Raw genomic sequence first — 24,794 nt, forward strand, 5'->3', positions numbered from 1 at the left:
TTTGAGAACCAATTTGATTAACTTTTAAAAAAATAAATTTCGAACTACATCACTTTGTCATATGACAAGTAAGCTTATTTATTAAAACCTATAATGTCTAAGTGACAACATGAATTAAAATGATTAATAATTGTATATGTTTTTGATAGATTATAAAAAAAATAGTATACACTAAAAGTATTGATGATTGCTTTAGGAACTATAATGATGTTTTATTTAATTTAATGACTATTTTACTAAATATAATAGATATCAAAATATAATTTACTCATTGGTTGAATCCACCGGAGATTCACACCCAACAATATAAGAAGTAAACTTTATTGCTGTAATTCAATGGAATTTAACAGCGATAAAGACATGAAGAAAGTAAGATCCATAAAACCATTTTATCCTCCCCTCATGTTTTTTTATTTGTTACTCTAAGATTTTTAATAAGAATTAATAAATAGATTTAAATGTTTTTATTAAAATTATTATATAATTTCTTGTTATATCCCTTTATTTTTTATTAATTAATCATTCACTTGCTTTATGATAAATTAATAAAAAATAATTAATATTATTTTAAACTTTCAAACTTAACAGATCAATAAAAAAATTCTTAAACTATGACAAATAAAAAGAAATATAGACTCTCCCCTCCATTCTTTTTATAACGGAAAGTTATGAAGTGTTTAAATTTAATATATGATATTAATAAATTTTGATCTTTTTTATTTTAAATACGTTAAAAGATACTGAAGCTTAGGACCTAGAATCTAGCAACGAAGACGTGTATATACAACACTTGTGTCTTCATTTCACAAATATAACACTACCTTTGTTAGTAATAGAAAGATACAAGTAGAAGTACTTTATTTTCTGATGTAGCAAAGGGTAGCTATTTCCTAATCTTTTATAACTCGATAATTTCGACTCTACTGGTAATAGAAACAATTTCTGATCTTCTGGGTGGGTCAGAATCATCACTGGATCCACGTTGTCCCTTCCTCATATTGCTCACATTGTTGTAAACTTCAAGCATAGTTGGCCTTTGATCTGGTAAAGCCTGAACACACTCACAAGCAACTTTGAGGAGGGCACACACTTGATTTTCAAATCCTTCCCCAATCAGAGATTTATCAATAGCATCATAAAAATTTGAAGGGTTACCAGAGAGGTTAGCAATGCTGGATGAAAGAGACAGTTCATTATATGATTTCCCTGTAATAAGCTCAAAAAGAACACTTCCGAAGTCATAGACATCCTTCTTCCCATCACTTACTTTAAACACCATGCCAACATCATTCTCTGTGTTGGGATTCATGAATTTGGCTTCTCCAAAATTAGATATTTTGGGTTCAAAATTATCATCTAGTAATATGCACTGAGAGCATAGATTAAGATGCACTATGTGTAAGTCACAGCAATGATGGAGCCATGCTAACCCTCTTGCCATCCCAAGTGCAATGTTGAACCTTTGTGGCCATTTCAACCTCACAACTTCACTTTCTAAAGGATCCAACCACTTGGAAAGTCTTCCATTTGACATGTATTGGTATACCAAAATCTTTTCCTTTCCTTCGTTGCAGAAGCCAAACAGGGGCACTATATTTGTGTGTGTGTACTTACTCAGAACCATTATTTCTGAAAGGAACTGCCTCTTAAACAGTTGAGAATAGAAAGGTCTCTTAATAGCTAGTAATTGACCATTAGGGAGCCTTCCCTCGTACATTATTCCCATCTTCCCCATTCCAATGACATTGTCTATAGCAAAACAGTCTGTAGCATCATGGAGCTCTTCCAAGCTCAATGTGGAAGTCAATCTTTCCAATAACTTAGTGATCTGCGGCTGTAAATCACCATTATCAGTATTTGCTATGACTTATAATAACAGTAAAGCCACTTAATGTGGTCGCAACTCGGTGAGGAAAAGTTTAATTTTGATTAAAAATGACAAAAAATTGTAGCTAAATTGTCTTTTACACTAAATAAATTATATAATTGAACTAAGGTAAAATTCAGAGAAATGTTAAGATGTCTAAGTTTGGCTTTCTTTCGTTTCTGTGCATGGATATGCCACGATAGATTATCAATAATGAAAGCAAAGTCTTTTCAATAATATAGTTATTTCATAAACATTTTTTAATGAAATCTAATAGCTTAAGCTTCAAGGCGAACATTTACAACTTTTTAAACTTTTGCTTAACATTAGAGTCAACATCTATATTATTATTATATATTAAGTAGTGATGCTCATCGCTTTCTCAATCAAATTACAAGCAAATTAACATTTCTATATGCTATTTGCAATCCAATTTAATAAGAAAAATGTGTGGATAAAGAGATAGAAAGGGATAGACAACCTTTTCGGTTTTTTCTTTCAACTCCTGCTGTAGCGACTGATGTTTCAGTCTCTCTCTCTTATTTTCCACCGTCATGCTTTTCCTCCTCTTGACAAGTTGTGAAGGTAGACAATAGGACATATAAAAGACTATGACAAAAGTTGCAGAAAAAAGATATCCAACTATAAGACCTTGCCTAAATGATTCATGGAACTGGTTAGAAGATTCCATCAAATTAATTACGGAAAATCAAAAGCCCACCAGAGTCCTCTTCCTGTTATCTGCATTGCTCACCATAACATTAACATTAAAAAATTGTCAGCTATGCTAAATTCCATTAAATGAAGCTGGAATTTCGACAGAGAATACCTTACTTGAATGATCGCGTGGCTTGAAACGCAGCGTGTTGAATATGTCAGAGAATAAGACACTATGCAATGGAAAATTGAAAATACTTGTTAGTGATTAGTCCCGGTTATGATGAGATGAGTTAGGACTTTGAATCATTCCAGTGACAGTAACAGAGAAGCAAACGTGGCTGACAAGGGCTAGTTTTTGTTTGTTTTGGGTCTTTAGACCCCTTCTATCCTCCAAAAACATGAATGATTGGTAGAAAACATGTTATAAATATATTTAAAATTAAATTTTTTTAAATAAAATATATAAACTAATATATTCATTATATATTTATAAAAACTAAAACTAAATAATATACAAAATTATACGAAATCAAATTGAGTAGCTCTTGCAAAGAAAACTCTCTTATTTTTCTTGGATACTGTCTGTTTTTCTCTTACTACGCGTTGCCTGCATCAAATCAAAGACTCTACAACAATCATTGTGGTCGGTTTTTTACTCGGAACATAGAAATTTTCGAATTATTAAATAATCAAAATTGTTTTCATGACAATTTAAAATGGGGTGTATTTTGAGAAAGAAAAAAAAAGAATATAATATTTTAAAAAGGAAGAGAGAGAAAGTAAAAGATGTTATTGAAAAAAATGGAAAATGGATATAAGAGAAAGTGGATGTAGAGATATAATAATTCTTAAATAATTTAGGTTTATTTTAGTAAAATTAACTAAAAGTATATAATTTGTAGTTTAATTGATAAGTTAGCTTAAAGTGTATAATTATAGTTAATTACGAATTATAATTTTTTTTTGTGTAAAATTAGATATACAAGTAATTGAAATGTAAGGGTTATTTTGTTTTGTTTAATGATAAAATTTAAATGTGATTTCTTATATATTATTGTTATTGTTTACAAATTAAAATTAGAGTTTTATCCACCAAGTTAGTTTGAGTGGTAAGTAACTTTGTCGTACTTAATCAAAGTTTTTGTTTGAGTACTTATTTATGTAAAAAAAAATTCAGTATTAGACTCACCTACTATATTTAAATGCGTGACCAGATAGGATTTAAATTAAACTAGATAGAAAACAAACAAAAAAATAGAATTTTATCCTTTAAAATATGCAATTGAATTATAAAAATTATTTATTAAAATTAAACTTTTATAAGTTTATTTTATCCAATACACTTATAATATTCTCATCTTATATATATATATATATATATATATATATATATATATATTTATCAAAGAAAAATTTATCATCATTAATCATATTTTCTCACTAATTATATTTAATAACCATCATGTTTTTAAATCTTCAACGAATCAATATCACACAACGTAACTATTTCACAGGATTCAAATCATGTGATGCAGTTTATTAGTATATATATGTGCTCAAACATTGCTATCATGATCATGATCACATTGGGATGACAAAAAATATTTAAAAAGATTTTTGTTTGAAAATGGTATCGCTACAAATTTTATTAAACTATAAAAATCGAAAAGCTCTTTTATTTTAGAAAGAAACAATCTACAAAAATTAAGGTCAGTTTGTGAGTCGATTTATGCATAGAAAATGCTAGAATTTTACTTAAAAATGTAAAACACTGCTAACACATATACTCTAAAGTAGTTACTTTAAATCAAATATGCAAGATTATAACAACGTGAAAAAAAAAAAAAACTTCATTTAAATCTCTACATATCTTTTATTGCATTAAGAAAGTTGAAGTCACATAATTCTCTAAAAAAAATAGTATGAGTTTCTTAATTTTAATTAAAGAAAAAGCTCACACAAATTATCACAAGGTTAAGCGATTAACAAAGCATTTAGCCTAAATTAAGTTTTTTCCATTATAAAAATAATCATTTACAAAAAATATTTAATTTAAAAATAAATCAAGATTATTAAGTTATTACACCTCAAAATTTCCCAAAGCAAAAACGAAAACATCTCATCTAAATTAAATATCTTAATGTAAAATAATGAGGTATTTAAAAAAAGGATTTAAAAGAAAATGATATCGACACGTTGTGACAATTTAGGTGTTTCAATTAAATATTAAATTAATAAAGTGCTTTGCTTAATCTTATCCGTTAATAACTTTATAAAAAAACATTTAATTTTAAATAATATAAGATTATTAAGCTATCACAAACTCAAGGGCCCTTCTAAGTATTTGAGCTAATGTGGTTGTAGTAGTTGATTTTCCCCTCAATCTATGAAAAGATAAAAACAAATTATAAGAGTGAATTAAGATTTTTAGAGAATGTTGGGAAATTTAGAAAAAAAATCATTTTTAATTAAATCTAAGTTTGTAAATAATGATTATTCTAAATTATGTAATAATTAAGTTCTATTTTTTAAAAGAAAAAAATAAGTTTTAAAATAATCCAGGTTGATGGATTTTGATCCATGTTTCTACATATTTTTTTATATAATGAGAAAATTAAGACTACCTAATTCTAAATAGAAATTTTTTTTGAAAAGTATTAGTTTGAGAAAATAAAAATGAAAACCTTGTTAAAATGTATTGTAAGGAAATTAAAAATGAAAGTGGACCATTTGAAGGTGTTAAAATATTCAATAAAAATTTTTTTTTATCTTTTTCTAACAAATAGGATAAAAATTTAATTTTACGATTATATAATATATTAATAATAGAATCATTTATATATAATTATTAGCAATCTCTATATGGATTAAAAAAATTCAATTTTAAAATTGAAACATTGAGAAAATATTTAATTTTTAGAAGTTAAAATATAACATTATACAGATTACTAGATAATATAAGTAAAATAGTAGTTTGCGATTTTATAACGTATGAATGAAAGAGTAATTTATATATAGTTATTATCTTATTTAAATAACTAAATATATTTTTTTCATGAGCTGATCCTCTTTATTTATGGTAATTATTTTTGTAATCCTGACACCACTAATAAAATGACTAAGTGTGAGCTATGAAACAATATTTTTTATTTCTTAACTCAATAGTATACTCTATAACTCATTAGTTCTTGAATTATGAAAAATTGCACCCATTAATATTGCTCCTGAATATACATTTAGTTGGTCAATTAGTCCTTAAATGTGTATTTCTTCATTTACTTGAAATTACTAATGTGGAGACTAATTTCAGTTACGAAATCACATTTAGATATATGGCACTCAGTTTTCATAATTCAATGACTAATATATAATCGAAATTACATCTTTTTAAACGCTAATTTGATTATTTACGTTTTTTTTATATATAAAATTGGAATTAGCTTGATTTAAAGCAATAATTTTAAAATATGATTTGTTCTTAAAATTATGATGTATACTTCTTGGATGTGAAGTATGGCAATTGACAAGGATACAAAATTTGTTACAATATTTAGTGTGTTTTGTTATGATTTAAAACGTCGCACTGTGTTTAATTCAAGTATTTAATACGTATGTCATTTCTCTTGTTTTGAAATATCTTTCTACTTCAGGACTAAGAGGATGATAAAATAGTGTAATACTTACCGACAGATGTACAAACTTTTCCCACAGCTTCAATTTCTATCAATCAATCAACTATTTACTTAGCTCAGAATCCAACGTTTTATGAGGGCACAAAACATATACAAATTGACTTGCTATGTCATTCGAGAGAAGATTAACTTCAACTTTATTCATTGGCATCCTGTTCCTTCTTTTGCCTAATTGGCAAGCTGAAGGACTTTTAGATATACATACTTGAGGGGGTATTACAAATTAATAATCATCTTTGATTGAGCTTTTTGTATTTAATCATTCATTTTGATTCACTCAAGTTAGTTATTCCTCAATCTTTCAGGCAATTTGTATGGGTGATTCTGAATACTTGTATAAAGCAACACCATTATAATGCATTTTTCACTGAATCAATGAAAAATATTCTTCTAAGAAAATCTTTATTTCATCTTTTAAATCCTAAAATTTATCGTAGGTATTCAAAACTAATTGATAATGCTACAAAATCACTCCATTCATGAACACGAATCCTGGGACAGAATTAGCAGCTAAATATAACTTTTGTCAAATAACATTTAATGAATTTGGAAACTTCAAATAATTTTCAATTTATTCTCTTAGAAACTAATTTTTCTATTTTGGGTAGAAAGTTTGGGACCCAAATAAGCATCCATCTAATCAAGAGATGCACATATATCATGGTACCTGTGCCGAAATGTGCTAATAAAACAAGTGTAATTGGTGCTTCAAATCCGAAACAAGTACAAACACTTGTATGGAAAAATTGTCAATTAACTGATATTAATGTATACAGCACATAACTGGGGCAAGAATCCACTTTCATAATTAGTCAAATATATTTAACCGAAAAAGGGTCTAACATATGAACTTTAACCAAGAAACGTTGAATTGACACACAAGCGTCTACCATGATACTTACTATGGATTCAATTTTGGTATTACTGATTTCATACTATCAGTAAACCATATAGCGTCACTTGATGAATAAGAAACTATTGAAATGATTTTGTGCAAGTGTAAAAGCTTAGTTACTACGACCATACGTTGCACTCTTGTATACACATGTAAAAATTAAAACAGTGGTTCAAAATTTAAAAATATTTATATGTTCTTCGGCAAAGGAGTAAGGTGATGGCAGCATGCGTCATCCCCTTTTCGTACCTACAAATATTTATCAAGTGCACACTTGATCTGGACATGTATTAACCATTATTTAATCACCTGATCTTTTATTCGACTTATCAAAACGTTAGCAGAATAAGCGTATTGACGGATCTATACTGTATCAAGTCAATATGTTTGCTGGGCTTTCTCAACAGAATTCCTCAGTAAGGATATTACTTGAGCTGGCTCAGGAGCTCCGAACACTGAACTTCCAGCAACAATGCAGTTTGCCCCTGCTGATGCAGCCATGTCAATGGTTGAAGGCCCCAAACCACCATCAACCTGCAATTGATGTTGAGCATGTTTTGATCATTGCAAAACAATATTATTACCAGTGTGCATGAGCTATAACACAAGCATTTCAATATCTTCAATCTTCATGGATACAATAATTGAGCACTTGGATATAACATCAAAACGAAAGTAATGGTGAGAAATAACTGTTGCTGCCTTTGTCATTAAACAAGTGGTGAGAACATAAAAATCAATCAAGTAAAGAATCACAATAATCTATATGAAGAAAATTCTGAAAATATGCATCTAACTTGAGAGGAAAGAAGTTACAGACAAGAAAATAAGCTGAGATACCTCTATGTCAAGTGATGGATACTTCTTCCTCAGTATGCTTACCTGATTTGCAAATTCAAATGCAAAGAAAAATTAACCAAAAAATAGATACAACTTGCATAGTCGATAAGAGTTGTCAGCCACAAATGATAAAAGAAAGAGTGATGATACCTTATCCATCATCTCTGGCATAAATTTTTGTCCTCCAAATCCAGGTTCTACAGTCATTACAAGAACCAATTCCACAGGATTTTCAGCTTCTACCTGTGAAAACACATAAAAAGACAAAAGAAACACAAAACCCTCTTAAGACTTAGCTTCCAGCCAGAGATATTGTATCTGTTCTCTAGTCTACACACAGAAACTTACAATAGCCACAAGTTAAAAAAATCCAGCTATGCAGGTATGATCACATGAGAAACAGAGGGGGAAATGCATACCAAAGGATAAACCTCGCCTATGGGTGTCCCAGGCTTTAATGCTACACCAGGCGTCATGCCCTGTGACTTAATTCTGTGGATAAGTTCTTTCCAATCATCTATTCACAAAAACCATTTTTAAGAAGGCTGAAAATGAAATATTATATAAAGTAGACAGAAGAAACAGTATATGAGCAAGGCAAACCAAAAGAAAGAAGTATAAGGACCAACTTTTTGATGTCTCTATATGAAATGTAAAACCAGAAGCACCAGCTTTTGCCAAAGGTTCAACATAATCAAGAGGATTTGTAACCATAAGGTGACAATCCAGATATGCCCTGCAAGGTTTAATGATTTATGACTAATATGCACCATAGATCATGCAAATAGGAAAAACAAATTCTGCATAAAATCGTCTAGATCAGTGAAAAAGGAAGTTTGTTACTTTGTGTGTTTTCTCAAACTTTCAATGACTGGAGCGCCAATAGTTAAATTGGGGACAAAATGCCTGCACAAAATAGAGGGAAAGGGGGGAAAGGAAACGTGTTCAGTAATTTAATGGCCAAACACACACATACACACAGAGGTAGTGAAGTTTAACAATAGACAAAATTAAGCACCATGATGCGACTCTAAGTCATCCATAGCAAGACCAAGTAAAGTTGATGAACTCATGAACAAAATACCCTTCCCATTATTATGACATAGATTGTTAATGCTGGACAGTACTAGCACCCAAACACAAGCTTTAACCTTTAGCTTTATGCTTCACATCTATGCAAGCAGAAGTTTGAGAGATAAATATTGCCAAGCTCTGATGGGGTTTCTCTTATTTTCCTTCCATTAGATGATCGTCCAACTTGATACATGCATAGTTAATTGCCCAAATTGCAGCCCCATTCCATGTCACTTATAATAAAGGCATTCTGCCTAATGTCATTGTCGATGCAGTACAAAATAATTTATTTATTTCAAAAACAATGAATTAGATGACAGGTACAAAATTATGATTCAACCAGAAATCCGTCATCAGAAAGTAGCCTTAGGATTGAAGAGTTTAGGGATTCCTGCATGTTTATATGATTACCAGCCATAAACAGTTACTATATACAAGCAAATATGAACAGAGGAATGTGGCATAGATCAAATACTTAGCTGGATGCATTAAAAATACCATAAACACCAGGATGAGGTGGGAAAAAAATATGGCCTCAGTCACACTAATGCAGTATCGGTGAAAGCTGTGATGAAAATTGGGGCAGCTAAGAAAGCAATAACAGTGAAAAACCAAAACCTACAACACCATGCTATACAAGTAGTTGATATTGGGGAAATTTATAGTAGACAATGTAGAAGAGATTAGAAATGAATACCCTAGCAGAACCAGAGAACCTAGACTGAGAACACGAGGTTGCTTTGATCCGGTTATTGTTGTTATTGAACATGACTGAAGACTCACATCCTCTATCTGCCGATAGAACAGCCTTAATGACAAACATGATTTTGAAAGCAGCTAGCAACACTCTTTCAAATACAATCTTTATTATTGGCTAAAATTTATTGAAAAACACAAAAATCATGTTGATCTCACTCTTAATTCAATGATTATCACTTACACTTCTGTAGATTTCATAAATTTCAGCCAATAAGAGAGAGTACATTCCTATAACTCCTTTATTCAAGAATAATAACTATACAATATCCGAACACACACAACGAGATCAATCACCATTGAACAAGAATTTTTATCCGATAAAACTAATATGCAAGAATAATTACTTTGAAGAAACTAAAGAGTATACTATTCACAGTTAACCAAAACTATTTACATCTAAAGGCAAGGGAAAAAAACACTAAAATCCATTATACTATACATGCTGGACCTCAAAACAAGAAAAGCACAAGGGAATAACGAGAACATCAACTTAGAACCCAGTCAATAGGATAAACAAACGAATAGACTCCTCACCCGTCCTGCAAATGAACAAAAAAAGAGAGAGATCAGAAAATTCAATTGATTGATAACAGTAACATTTTAGAAATAGGGAGAAGAAGAATGAAAAATACCATGATGTCCATGTGGAGCCAATCGGCGCCGCACTTGAGCATGCGATGAGCCTCCGAAGCCAAATTGGCGAAATCCGATGAGAGCATCGAAGGAGCGATTTTGGGTTTCACTTCCATCGCTTTCTTTTGCCTTCAACTTCAAAAAACAAGTCCTCGTTTGGGTTCGGGGGTTGGTGGCGAGGGGTGACGGAGTAACGCAAAACAAAACAGCTTATTCTCTTATTCGCAATTCGAGTCTCGTCGTCCTTACTGGTTGGTATCTCTACTTCATTACTGCTCTGACTTTTACTTTTTAGGTCGTCAATTATGACTTAACAAAAATTAAATAATTTATTTTTAACCCTTTATTTTAATATATTTTTAATCATTAATTCTAATTTATTTCAAATTATATGATTTTGTTTTTTATTTTTAATTTTATAATTTTTTTCTCGTACTTTATACTTTTATAATTAGTAAATATATTTATAAATTTGTATCAACATATTTATATTTTTTATTAATTAATTTAATTTAAAAATAATTAAAAAATAAAAAATTATTTAAATTTTAAAATAAATTATATATATAAAATAAATATAACAGTAACTTAATTTAAATATTATAATTTATTTATTTATTTATTATGATGTAAAAATATTGAGTACGTCAATAAAATAATTATTATTATAATATTTAATAACAAATAAAATATTACATAAAATCATCAAATACAAATTATTATTAGTTATATTTTATTTAAAAATTTTAAATTTATTATCATAATTAAAATATTAAATAATTAAAAAAATTAAATAAAAATTAAGTAAAAACTAAAAAAAATATTTTTATTTGTCATAAAAATTTATTTTTTATATCAATTAAAATTACAATATATTAATACGTAGAAAATATTCACATATGATAAAATAAAAATAATATATATAATAATATAATTAAATGAATTGATAAACATGAAAATGTTAGTTATATTTTATGTATAAACAAATCCTACTCCATTGACCGTCTTATTATGTGAATTGATTTTCTTTTGAAATGTTTTCAGACATAATATTATAAAAGTTATTGATTCTATATTTCTGTCATGGAACAAGACTACAGTATTTTAAATTTCTCTTTGAAAATAAATTATTTTATTAAGAATGTGATAATTGTATAGTTTTATTAATTAATAATTATCGTTTATATAATTCATAAATAAACGTGATTTAGATATTTTATTTTTTAATAAAATTTTCATTTCATTTGATGCAAATATTTATCATATTATTTAAATATCATTACTATTTAATCTGAAATTTTTATTCTCATTTTAAAAATAAACATATTTTAAATAAATAATAAAATAAATTGAAATTTTAATTAATAACAAAGTAATAATAATGTATCATATAGTAAACTTATCTATATTTTAGTAATAAAAATTAGAATAACATATAAAAAATAGAAAATTTTATTGTAAAAAATACTCTTTTAAAAATATCATTTAAACAAATATTATATAAATTATATTAAACATATCAATAATTTGTGTCTCTCTTTTATAATTTTTTTTATGCTAAACAATAAAATGAAGGAGAAATAATAAGTAACAATCCTGTACACATAGTTATCTGAAGATCTAATTTGCTAATTCAGAGTCCCTGGAGGTAATTGGGGTTTAAAAATAGATTTAGATTTATTTAAAATTAAATTTTCCATGTAAAAAAAATAGTTTGAAAACTGATTTTTAATCATTTGCATAAAATAAACCAAACCGATTTAAATTATTTAATTTTTAAAAAAATGGTTGGGTTTAGAATAAATTTTGGTTTTGTTTAATTGATTTTGTTGCAGACGCTTTCGAAATTGGACCTAATTAGTGCTACGATTTGTGAGGGTGACGAACCAGGCCCTGCCACTGCAAGCCCTTACCCATTCAACTTATCCCAAAGCGGTGGAAGGAGGTTCAGAGACCCATTTTGGTGGCAAGTCTCTATCCTTGTTTAACTTTGAATGCTTTTGTTATGTGCTTTGGGTGATGCTTTTGGATTCGAATAAACCATAGTTGCTCTGTTATTTTTGCCTATTCTCAACTCATATATCCTTTCGGCTTGCATATCTGTATTTTGCTTCTTGTTGGGAATGATTGCTGCAACAGTTTTTAATTTTGTTTCATTCATGCTCCCAAAATGATGGAAAAGCTGTACTAATGTTCACTGAAACCTAATTTTCTATCTGATTATATTGTGAAGCGCAATTAGGTTCCTAATTGGATGTTTTTGAATTTCTTAAAAAACCACCCCCATGCACTCCATATTGTATCGCATTGTTCTTCGTGATTCCTCTTACATATGTGGTGCCTCTACAAATCTGTGTTCTTCTTTAGCTTTTTGTTACACTCTAGGAACTAGATACTTTTCCCATAAAGAACAACCTCAAGAAGACCTTACTAGATATGTGGATTTTCTCGCTGCGAAAATTGGAAAAGGAATCAGTGAGGAACAAATCCTTCATTCCCTATGCAATGATCAAGCTTGTGAAGCCATACCCCTTTCCCAAAACCTTGTTCACGTGTTGCTCCGTCGATACAAGGATGATTGGAAGTCTGCACTAGGGGTATTTAAGTGGGCAGGTTCGCGTTCTAGCTTCAAACATTTGCCAGAATCGTATGATATGATGGTAGACATACTGGGTAGAATGAAGGTTATGGAAAAGTTGAGAGATTTCTTGGAAGAAATGCGTGAGGGCAGTCTCGTCACTCTCAATACTGTTGCTAAGGTAATGAGAAGGTTTGTTGGGGCAGGGCAGTGGGAAGATGCTGTGAGGTTATTTGATGACTTGCAAACTCTTGGGTTGGAGAAGAACACGGAATCCATGAACTTGTTGCTTGATGCCCTGTGCAAAGAGAAGTTTGTGGAGCAAGCTCGCGAAATTTTCTTGGAGCTGAAGCATCACATTGCTCCAAATGCCCACACGTTCAATATATTCATTCATGGATGGTGCAAAGTTGGTCGTGTAGAAGAGGCACATTGGACAATCCAGGAGATGAAAGGATATGGTTGTCGCCCTTGTGTTATAAGTTATTCTACCATCATTCAATGTTACTGTCAAGAAGAGAATTTTAGCAGGATGTATGAGATTCTTGATGAAATGCAGGCTCAAGGTTGCTCCCCTAATGTCGTCACTTATACTACTATCATGTGTGCGCTGGCAAAGGCAGAAAAATTTGAGGAAGCTTTGGAAGTAGTTGAGAGAATGAAGTCTGCTGGATGTAGGCCTGATACACTTTTCTACAATTCATACATCTACATGTTGGGGAGAGCAAGCAGAGTAGATAAGGCTACCTATGTGTTCAAAGTAGCAATGCCTGAGGCTGGTGTTGTCCCAAATACGTCCACCTATAATTCGATGATTTCTATATTTTGTCATTATGCCCAAGAAAACAAATCTTTTGAAATATTGAAGGAGATGGAGAATTCTGGCATTTGTAAGCCTGATGTTCAGACATACCACCCCTTGATCAAGGCATGCTTTAGGACTGGAAAAATAGATAGTTTGTTGAGTAACATATTAAATGACATGATCAATAAACACCATCTTGGTCTTGATCTTTCAACCTATACACTGCTCATTCATGGACTATGTAGAGCAGGTAGATGCGAGTGGGCATTCTCTTTGTTTGAGGAGATGATTGATCAAGGTATATTACCTAGATACAGAACTTGTCGTCTGCTGTTGGATGCAGTCAAGCAAAAATGTATGTATCAAGCTACTGAGAAAATTGAGGGTCTTATGAAGAAACTGTAAATGCATTAGTCTCGTATTTGTGCGCCCACGCCTATTACACCCTTCTAAATATTTCAATGCCTTTCCCCTTTCATAGTTTCAAATCAAATGGCACTGCTTGAAAATACTCAAGCGCTTATATGTGGAGCTTTCTAGTTGCTACCTTTGATTAATGCAAGATTTTGAGATCTATCTATGAGCATGTACCATACAATCACACAAGTAAGAGAGATCAGTTCTGTACAATTTTTTCGGCATATAAATATCGGTGGAGGGGAAAAGGAGACCGGCTAAGAATGCAGATAAGTAAGGCAGCTCAAGTCAAGGCCAAGCATTGAATTTCTTTCCTTTTCCGATCAAAAAATAAAATGATCCCATCTTCATTTGCTTAAAAAGGGGTTCTGCAAATTCTTTCACTTTGTTATTATTAACAAATAAAATATGGATAGTTTGTAAATGAAATTAAGAAATTGCCTTTTTCCAACAAATTTCCTTGGGGTTAAAGACACCTATTCACACGCACATCCCTTAAACCCCTAAAACTTCTTATGTAATGTATTTGATGATCAAACTATTATGTTATAATTATTTATCTTATTAATCATTGTTCCGTTCTTTTTTATATTGGTCTAAAAAATGAATAATTTTTTATATGTTAAAAATAACTTATTTTTTTAATTTTTTTCATTTTACTTCTTTAAAATTTAAAACGTTATTTTTAACTAAAATTTATTTATTCTTTTGGTAAAAACTTCTCTAAAAGTTTACTTAAAGTGGACCGTAATCCATCCATTTCATCCCATTATCATCAAATTATACACTAAAAGTTATGATTATTTTTCAATTTTCGTAATCGAAGTTACAAACTTCAACAATACGCATGATTGAGAGACGAAGTTTAAAGAGCATTAATGACAAAGATTTTTAACCTTTTCCCATGATCGAATCAAAAGTAGTAAATATTAAGACAAGGTATTTCTCAGCTACTCTTACAATAAGGGGTTAAGATACTTTCTCTATGTGGTTAAATATATTAGTGTCAAGTGTATTAGTGATGCCATGTAATTGTTAGTTTTTTTAAGATTTTGCAATTAGTCCTCAATCAAATTTTGTCATTTATGGCAGTTGATAGTTGTTTTGCAGCATGGTGATTTGTGGTTAATGATGTAAGTAGTAATTAATTTCTTCTCCTGTGGATGATGGAAAAGCCACACGTGTTAAGAGCAAAGAAGAACCTTCTCTCAAAACAGTTCCACTCTATGAAGGATTCTACAGAGGTAGATAAGGTCACAATTGAAGTAGGAAAATATATTAAAGAACTATATTATAAAATTTAATAAAAAATTTAAAATGTAAAAAGTTATTAATTAAAAATTTAAATAATTACTTTATATTAATAACTTAAGAGAGACAAATCATATTATTCCTCGGATATTAAAACCCTCCAAATTTGATAGGTACAAGAGCAATGTCCTTAACACAAACAAGCTTTAATCCGATGTAAGAGTTTTCTATTTTCTGAACTCAATTCCTTTAAGAGAGAGGGGGGAGGAAGAGAATCATTCTACATGCACCTGATAATGAATAGGCACAAGTTTTCTTCTAATCATTTTTTCAACACCTTCCTAGCACCTCCCAAGCCACCCAAAAACCTAAAGTATAATTATATAGGAAATCTTATTGCATGATTGGGTATTACTCAAAGCTTAATTTCAAGATTTTGGCATGCTATCTGGGGCATGACTTCATCATTCTCTACTTGTTCTTGTTACTCTATTTATCATTCCATTGCCTTGGTTTTAATCATTCCAACCCCTGAATGTGAAGTGAAGAGATAACACCTACAATGGACCATACAAAAATTGTGTTGTGCACTTAAAGAACAACAACAACGTCTTGGTCAACTTTGACAAAAAATTAATTATAAGTATTAAAAGTTTAAATTATTTGCAAGAATTAAAACACAAGAACATATAAAAATAAATATTAACTCTCTATTTAATTACATTAAAAAAGGTACCTTAACTCTCTAAATGATGAGGTTATCACAGCAATGCCTATAATACAAATGGCATACCATATATATACATAATATTACACTTTAATCTTTAATCAATCACCAATGGAAGAAAATTACGTGGACAATCTGGGTTCTAGAATCTAGATCCCACACCCAACATAAAGTAAAATAATAATAAAAAGAGTTAAAATTAATAAGGTTTTTGGCCAACAAAATTGCCGGGAGGGTCGTAACTGCAAACGACATACGTCCAACCATTGTCACACTTTGCCTTACCACAGCCAAGATCGAAGGTCTCGTTCCAAACGACTTGCGTATAATGCAAGCACTCACCGTTGTTAACACAGGAGTTGGAGTTAGGGTCATAATTCGCCTTCTCCTCTACCCACAATTTGACTGCACCTGGAGCCGTAATGTCGCCGGAACTCCCCGCAAGGTTCTCCCCATAAGGGCCACCGGAGTGCACCATATTGCAATCCTTCACCATCTTGTTCGCATAGTTTTGAGCATAGCTTTCAAGGGTCTTGCTCCATGACAGTGGACCAACCCCAACCTCTGCACGCGCTTTGTTGTGCGCGTCAATGTAATCTTTTGGGGAATCTTGTGCCAAGCAAATGCAGCACGTGGAGAATATGGTTATTAGCACAATGCTCACCAACCTCATTTTCGCTTGCTAGATAATTGCGTCACAAATCACACTTCATGAGCCTTATTAATAGGGAGATGCAATGGTTGAAATTAAACCATTACTCAAGTAAAAATAGTTCCAATCTTGTGGTTATCCAAGTTTTGACTCTAAATGGGGTAATAGCATGCAATAACCATTATTAATATTCACATACATTCAAGAGAAGAGAACACGTTACGTCTCCAATTTTGTATGAGAATAATCAAAATCTAGTTATTAAATAGATTTCACAACAAATCAAGGAAAAAAAAACTACGTATTAATTTCATTAAAAATCAAGATTTTCAAAGTAACTTGAGTTTGGTAGTAGATTTAGCCTGTATATCTGAACCTAGTCCTAGTTACTCATAGATTAACTTCTGATCATTTGACGGCAAACATTTAAAGGATGTCAGATCAGTCAAATCAAGTACTAATTTTGTGCATTCTAATCAAATAACGATAAAAAAAATTAATAATATATTTTCTCAATTTCCTTACTTAACATCTTATTAGTCACACCAAAGCTACGATATCACTAAATAACAAATAATTAATAGCGAAGATTAGTTTTGTATGTATTGAATTAACTAAAGGTTAAATTTAGGTAGTGAAAATTTTATTATATACTAAAACGCCTAACATGTTATTATGAAATTGATGGTAGAGATTATTTTCAAAGGGAAAAAAATGATTAATTCGAATGCATTAGTACAAAACTAAACGATTGCATGAGAATGGATCTTATTGGAAAATAATTTTTAATTATAATCCACCTTGTACAGCTATTAAGCTTAATTGATCAAACACCTATTTCTGACTTTCGATTGGAATTTCTTCTGCACTGCATATATTGCGCTGCTCTGATTTTTAAAACTTTCTTCTTCATTGTAACTGTGTTAAGACAGATTTTTTTTAATAAAAGATAAAGACTAAATTAAAAATGTATGAATTATAAAAATTATATATACATGCGAATTTTTCAGAATACATTTTAATTAATGAATTATTTAATACATTCTTTTATATAAATTTGATTATAATTTTTTAAAATAAATTTAAAAGATTTCATTCTTAAGATTATATTAAAATGAATAAAAATTAACTTAAAAAAAGTTCTATAAATTCTTCCTAAACTCACCCAAACACTTTGCTTGGAAAAGAAAAAAAAAACCAAGCTCAATTGTACTCTTGATTTTTATACTTAAACATATCAATTATTTTAGTATTTAATTTTAAAGCTTTATTTAGAAATTAGGAAGAAGAGTAAAGAATATTTTTTAAAAAAAAATAAAAAAGAAAAGAAAATTAATATAAAATTTCATGTATTAATCTGGTTATAGAGAGTTTATAAATAATTTATTTCTTATCCAAAAACTCTTAATGAAATATAACTATTATAACTCTTTCTTTTCTCTTCCTTTTCTACTAAAAATTAACTTTCAAACAAATATAAATGTTCACATTTCATATTTAGAAAATATTTAAAAAAAAACAATTTATTTTATTTTAAACAATTAAAAACTAATTTTAAATAAGAAGATAAAATTAAACCTTAAATTCTATATTTTTATTTAAAAAGAATCTTAGCTATTAATTTTTTTATTGAAGTGCTATAATATCAAAATTTTTATGGGCTTGAGCTTCGGACATTAAAAAACATCTTCTGCTATATGTTTAGATATACAGTAAGTCATAAAGGTTTACTCATACATAAATTTTAAAAGCACAAAATTATTTTAAAAAAATAAACATACGTTTAATTACTTAATTTTTTAAAGATGTAATCTTTTTCCCCTTAGTATTAGTTGTTCATATTTAATCTTTTTAAATTTGTATACATGAAAATTTGGTTCTTTAAATTTTTAATGTGATCTTTTTTTTTCCCTTAAAATTAATTGTTCACATTTAATCCTTTTAAATTTTCATACAGGGATTTTATTCTTTTAATTTTTAATTACTCATATTCAATCCTTCTAACTTTTTAAATGTGTGATATTGGACTCTAGTTTTAATTACATTTTTTGTCATTGCATATTAACATTTATACAAGTTTGGTCTTTCTAATTTAATTTTTCATGTTTAATTTTAAAAAAAAAATTAAAATACTCCAATTAAGCTTTACATCCTAAAATTTTATCTAATAATTAATAAAATATAACAAAAATAATGACATTTTATTAATTTATACAAATAAAAGTATATAAATTTAACTATAATATAATATAATAAAAATATTTTTAGGGTGGAAGACTTAATTTGAACATTCTGTTTTGCTATTTAAACGGGGCCCAAAGGGCCAAACAAATACAAACTAGATTACAAATCTAAGAGACCCAATACCAAGAGTCTATCTTTAAGAAGGAAACTAAGGAAAGGGGAGGTTCCTCAAAATCAAGGGACTCTAAACCATACTCTGGACTAATTTTAGCCATCTAAACCATACCTTGATTGGCCTGTCTCAAAATATGATTAAACTTAATAAATCTAATCTTTTTCAGGATCTTTCTAATTTCACTAATAACATAAAAAAAAAAAAAAAAAGAGTGATTACAACTTTGAGGGTTCACAACTAAAGAGATAGCCTCATTCTTCTAATTTCACTAATAACATAAAAAAAAAAAAAGAGTAATTGCAACTTTGAGGATTCACAATTAAAGAGAAAGCCTCATTAGAATCACAATCAATTCAAATTAGTTAGATCTTCTTGAAGATAACTGAAGACCTCATAGCTCAGTAGCTAAGGACGAGCAACACTCTAGGGCCTTCTGAAAACCGGCAATAAATCTACCATTAAAATTAAAAAGAGCAAAATCTTATATACATTAAAGTACATAAATAAAAAATATAATTAAGCTTATAATGATGTAAATAAATTATAAATAAATTCAATTACAAGAATATTATTTAGTCGTGTATTATAACGTCAATAAAAATTATTAATTTTTATAATAATTATTATTATTATATATATATATATATATTATTTAGTTAAGAAACACATATAGTATATTTGAATTCAACTTATTATAAATTTCATTGAAGATTCGATTTCTTAAAATGGATTTTTTTAATTCTTTGAGATTTTATAAAGTTTTAATGGTAAACATTGACCAAATTATTTTTGTTTATTTATATTTAATTCATTATTATGCAAGTTAATTTGACTTTTTATTTTAAAAAACATATAATTATGTGCTTCCTATTTCTATTGTTTTATTATCTAATATTAAATTTAAAGTTTTGTTAACCTTAGTTAAAAATAAACAACTAATAATAGTAAAATTTTATTAAAAAAATATTTATTATAATTTTAATATAATAATTATGTATTTTTATCTTAAATTTTTTTATTTATTGATGCTTAAATTCAGTTCTAAAAACTAAAGTTAACAAAATTTTTAAATTTATCTTTAATTATTATAATTTATGAATTGTTTTAGTGTACGAATTATGCTATCAATAAATTACTGTGTCTCAATATATATAATCAATAATTATTATTATCCTGCAATCAAACATCTTACTTATTTATTAATCATAAATTATATATATATAATCATAGCTCATAATCTAATGAGATAAAACGTGTAGAAGCCACCGTTTTATTTAGCATCGTGGCTTCATTGACTTCACAAGGAGAAAGAGAAAGTGGAGATAAAACACAAACTTGCATATACCTCCATTTGAGAAACAAGATGAACGTCATAACTCATAGCCTCATTTCTATTTATTCTTCTTCTCACACCGTTTAATCTTAACATCATTCCATGGAAACATAAGCTAGACACAACTGATACCCAGGAAACACTTAATAAGGTCTTTCCCCAATATAGTTGCCACGGGGATCATAGTTGCAAATAACAAATGTGCCACCATTATCACAACGTACTTTGGCACATCCAAGGTGGATTGAATTTCTCCAAACCACCTGTGTATAGTGCCCACACTCTCCACCAACACAAGAATTAGATTCGTAATCATAGTATGATTTCTCATCAACCCACAGTTTCACTGCATCAACACCACTTACGTCACCTGTGCTTCCTGCTAGGTTCTCCCCATAAGGTCCATTTGAGTGGATGAGTTGGCAATCACTTTTACGTTTATTAGCATAATTTTGTGCGTACTGAGCTACAGTGTCATTCCAAGACAAACCTTGAACACCCACCTCTGACCTTGCATCGTTATGGGCACTCACATAGTCTTTTTGTGAATCTTGGGCATGAGCAACATGATGAGATATGATGGCTAAGACCAAGAAACACAGAACAGAAAATGAAACTTTGTATGTCCCCATTTTGGTTTCTGAAGGGTGATGATGATTGTTGGGGTTTGATGGGAAAAATTGGAAGCTCTTGCATGATATTTATAGGGAGTTTTACTTTGAGTTTTGTTGTTAGAATAATGTTAGGTGAAGTTACAGAGGACACTGGATGTATTTAAGGTTAAAGCGAATTTTAATGTGTTTAATATAATAAAATTAATAAATAATACTTATACATAAAAAAAATATCATTTAATGTTATTAATTCATTCAAATCACATGATTTTAAAAAATTAATTAAAAAATATTAAAAACTGTTTAAAATATAGAAATATATATGTTAAAATATTAAAGTTTTATTAATTTATATTAAATGATTTATCATAAAAATATTAATCGCGAGTACCTATCAAAAAAGTACGTAGATTTTTCAGTCAAATTAATAACATGAATTATCAATTAATTGTCTTAGTAAGATTATGATGAAAAAATTATTTCTCAGTAACTATATTGAGCTTGTTCATTAAATATTTTATATAAAATATTTTTAATGTAATTTATCTATTTTCCGTCTAAGATCAAATTTATTAAATCTTTTAATGATGTAACTCGTAATATTGTAATACATTATTAATTAACGTGAAATGCAAGTAATATTATTTCTTATTTTGAAATATTTCAATTATGTTAATAATAATTTATCTAATCAATAATGTCATTTATAAAATACTGAGTATAATTACTTTTCCTCTTGTATAATTTTTATATCATATTTGTACATGTGCTATAAAAGATCCTATGATCAGTTCTAGACTAAATTGATTTATTGTATATAAAAGTTCTTGTAAATTTTATAAAATTTACGGTTTTATTATTTTTATTTAGTTATTTGTAGTAATTAAAACTTCATTCACTATAACTACATGCACAAAATAAAAGTGTAATTAAAAGTTTATTTAGATTAACTTGTCAAGATATAAAAAATCTGGCTTATTACACTATTTATTTTGATTAAAAATTGATATTTTGGTTTATTAATTTGAATAAAAAATAATGTAATCAATTTATTATAAATATTTTGAATAAAAATTATTTTTTATATTATTATATATTTAAATTTATTATTCTAAAATACGTTTATAAATTAAATTTGTTCAAAATGATTACAAAAATAATAACTTTTAGTATTTATTTGTTATATACTCTTAAATATTAAATTTGTGATGATTACCTGTTTTGTTTTTTTCAGTGACAACTTGTTCTAATTAAATTATACTAATATAGAAATCAGAAATTTATCAAATATATTATAAATCATAAACAGAGTATTTACTAATAATAATATTTGTTATTTTGTATTATATTAAATATTTGTCGCATATAATATATAAGTACACACGCATTTACTTATATGTAGAGATTTCTACATATTTTATATTCTTTTATTTCCTATTATTGTAAACAAAGTAAAAAAAAATTACTTGTTTGTTTTAGTTTCATTTAAAAGTAACTATTGATATTTTTTAAGAAACGCACAAAGAAAAAATATTATCTTTTAAAAAAATTGTTCATATTAAAATAAATAAAAATATAATGTATAATAATCTCTCAAACTGAGAAGAATATAGCGTTTCAAAATAAATTGGAGGACATGATAATTATAATGCATTCATTTAAATTATGGAAACACTGATGCCGTATTATTTTATAGTGTTTTTTTTTTTTTTTGGTAGAAGCTAATATTTTAGTTTATAAGTAAAGCACTGTAACGATTTAATTTTCATATATATATATATATATATATATATATAATTATTGAAAACATTTTTATATATATCTTTTAGTTAAAAATTAATTTCTTAAGCATTTAAGGAATATAATCTATCAATTAAATAAGTTGGTGGCGTGTTAGTTAAAGTCTACCTGCGGTCCTGCATTTGTAAAATATAGGGAACGGCTCCAAACCAAATAGACAGCCAGTATAGATAATTAAGCATTTGTTTTATATTTTAGTAAAATAAAATCTAAAAGTTTGAACTATTAAATGCATTTAAATGTATGGTCATATTAATTTTAATCACATGTTTTATATTAGAATATTTATTACAGCATGTAAAGTTGAATTCACTTGTATTAGCAAAAAAAACAAAAGTTGAATTAATTTACTCGTAGCTAGACCAAGCATTTGTTAATTTATAAGGTAATTTTGGGGGTTTTTTTTTTTTTACACGATTAATGTAATTTTACATTTGAAATTATGCATCTAGTATCCCCTAGAGCATGCTTGTTTCTTTTTTAAAAAATATAATTTTTTATTTTTAAAAATAACATATAATATAAATTGCTCTTAATATTTTAATATTTTGTTTTCTTTAGTTTAGTTTTATTTATTTGTAACAATTTTTTACTATAAAAAAATTATTGATTTTGCGTCAACTATAATAGTATTCTGTCATCTTAATTGACAAATAAAATCAAATTAAAAACAAAAAAGAGAAAAACATTATTACTGAAACTAAAAAAATTATTAGAGAATCAACTAAAATGAAAAAAAAAATAGAGAATTAAAATATTAATTTTACCCTGATCATTAGTTCTTATTTCTGAATCCTTCAAATATATTATGAAATAAATGAAAAACAAAAAAAGAGGAGACATAATGAGAGAGCACAAACAATCTAACATATCCTAAACACGGCCTCGAAAGAATGAATTCACTTATATATATTTTATATAAATAATACTGAATATTTTTTAATATATTGTATAGTAAATTTATAAAAAATAATGATTAATATATTTACAAATATATTTTTATAATTAAAAAATTATTATTATTATTTTATAATAAGACAAACAATAGAAAGAAAGAGAAAATGCAATAGAAGTCTTAGTTAAAATAGATATTTAATAGGGCTTGTCCTACTTCCCAAACGGACAGGTTAGAAAAGTAGATTGTATAATAAAAATCATATATATAGAATTTTATATAATTTACGCATTTATATATGTAATTTAATAATAATTGTTTTTATATTTTTTAAATAATATTTAAAGGGAGTAAGGATTTGTAAATAAATTTATTTAATTAAAAAATTAAATTAAACGATAAGATTGATAACATTACTTTCAACAAAAATTATTATTTTATTAAATATACGGAGAAACGGGAGTTCTAGACTAGTTAGGTTAGACCTGAAACTTAATAGGCTTTATAATTTCATCAAGACAAAAGTTGTAAGAAAAATATTAGTAATATATTTTTAATAAATGTTCTTATAATTCATTTTCGCACACAAATATAATTTTACGTTTCTCACGTTTGGGAGAGCTTAGACCTGGACTTGTACAAATTAGCAGGGACCTTGATATTAATTAACTTTAAAGTGTTTGGTTACCTTTGGAGTCACATTGACTTTAATAGGCGGTGACCATTTTACGGTTTAATTTTTTTATAAATAATATTTAAAAATTATATATATTAAAATACAGTATTTTAAATATTTATAAAATTTAAAATTAGTCAATAATAATTTTTAATGTAAGTGTAGAAACTTTAAAATAAAATAACAAAAAGTTACAAAATTTTAAAAATCATTAATAATATTTTTAAAAATATTTAAAAATCAAAATTTATTAATAGTACATTTTTT

General features: G+C 27.8%; 5 protein-coding genes across 5 annotated transcripts; 1 reads left to right on the forward strand and 4 right to left on the reverse strand.

Moving 5' to 3' along the window:
* Positions 1 to 898: 898 nt before the first annotated feature.
* Positions 899 to 2,788, reverse strand: LOC113859925 (probably inactive leucine-rich repeat receptor-like protein kinase At5g48380). The gene is made up of 2 exons (XM_027492583.1): positions 2,418 to 2,788; positions 899 to 1,834 (listed from the first exon to the last, which is right to left on the reverse strand). The coding sequence occupies exons 1-2, from the start codon at positions 2,556 to 2,558 to the stop codon at positions 899 to 901; spliced, it is 1,077 nt and encodes a 358-aa protein (XP_027348384.1). The 5' UTR covers positions 2,559 to 2,788.
* Positions 2,789 to 6,960: 4,172 nt separating this feature from the next.
* LOC113858585 (ribulose-phosphate 3-epimerase, cytoplasmic isoform-like) lies at positions 6,961 to 10,683 on the reverse strand. The gene is made up of 8 exons (XM_027491285.1): positions 10,420 to 10,683; positions 10,322 to 10,326; positions 8,798 to 8,860; positions 8,584 to 8,690; positions 8,374 to 8,471; positions 8,105 to 8,197; positions 7,955 to 7,996; positions 6,961 to 7,648 (listed from the first exon to the last, which is right to left on the reverse strand). The coding sequence occupies exons 1-8, from the start codon at positions 10,534 to 10,536 to the stop codon at positions 7,493 to 7,495; spliced, it is 681 nt and encodes a 226-aa protein (XP_027347086.1). The 5' UTR covers positions 10,537 to 10,683; the 3' UTR covers positions 6,961 to 7,492.
* A 1,571-nt stretch (positions 10,684 to 12,254) lies between these two features.
* LOC113858615 (pentatricopeptide repeat-containing protein At3g04130, mitochondrial) lies at positions 12,255 to 14,722 on the forward strand. Its single transcript, XM_027491327.1, has one exon. It carries the CDS (start codon positions 12,706 to 12,708, stop codon positions 14,206 to 14,208), a length of 1,503 nt encoding a protein of 500 aa, XP_027347128.1. The 5' UTR covers positions 12,255 to 12,705; the 3' UTR covers positions 14,209 to 14,722.
* Positions 14,723 to 16,397: 1,675 nt separating this feature from the next.
* LOC113859926 (basic form of pathogenesis-related protein 1-like) lies at positions 16,398 to 16,871 on the reverse strand. Its single transcript, XM_027492584.1, has one exon. It carries the CDS (start codon positions 16,869 to 16,871, stop codon positions 16,398 to 16,400), a length of 474 nt encoding a protein of 157 aa, XP_027348385.1.
* A 3,814-nt stretch (positions 16,872 to 20,685) lies between these two features.
* LOC113858511 (pathogenesis-related protein 1-like) lies at positions 20,686 to 21,174 on the reverse strand. The gene has a single exon (XM_027491193.1). The coding sequence runs from the start codon at positions 21,172 to 21,174 to the stop codon at positions 20,686 to 20,688; it is 489 nt and encodes a 162-aa protein (XP_027346994.1).
* Between the last annotated feature and the right edge of the window lie 3,620 nt (positions 21,175 to 24,794).

This window comes from Abrus precatorius, unplaced genomic scaffold (assembly GCF_003935025.1).
Source record: "Abrus precatorius isolate BTA unplaced genomic scaffold, Abrus_2018 Scaffold2, whole genome shotgun sequence".
Lineage (NCBI taxonomy): Eukaryota > Viridiplantae > Streptophyta > Magnoliopsida > Fabales > Fabaceae > Abrus > Abrus precatorius.

Bases quoted from the DNA above. Each gene is read 5' to 3' on its own strand.
- LOC113859926 (XM_027492584.1), bottom strand. From the start codon at position 16,871: ATGAGGTTGGTGAGCATTGTGCTAATAACCATATTCTCCACGTGCTGC.
- LOC113858585 (XM_027491285.1), bottom strand. From the start codon at position 10,536: ATGGAAGTGAAACCCAAAATCGCTCCTTCGATGCTCTCATCGGATTTC. The intron at 7,997-8,104 runs GTATCATCACTC...TTTGCAAATCAG, and splicing joins TGCCAGAGATGATGGATAAG to GTAAGCATACTGAGGAAGAA. The intron at 7,649-7,954 runs GTATCTCAGCTT...CATCAATTGCAG, and splicing joins ATCCATCACTTGACATAGAG to GTTGATGGTGGTTTGGGGCC.
- LOC113858511 (XM_027491193.1), bottom strand. From the start codon at position 21,174: ATGGGGACATACAAAGTTTCATTTTCTGTTCTGTGTTTCTTGGTCTTA.
- LOC113859925 (XM_027492583.1), bottom strand. From the start codon at position 2,558: ATGGAATCTTCTAACCAGTTCCATGAATCATTTAGGCAAGGTCTTATA. The intron at 1,835-2,417 runs GTGGAAAATAAG...GGTGATTTACAG, and splicing joins AGAGGAGGAAAAGCATGACG to CCGCAGATCACTAAGTTATT.
- LOC113858615 (XM_027491327.1), top strand. From the start codon at position 12,706: ATGCACTCCATATTGTATCGCATTGTTCTTCGTGATTCCTCTTACATA.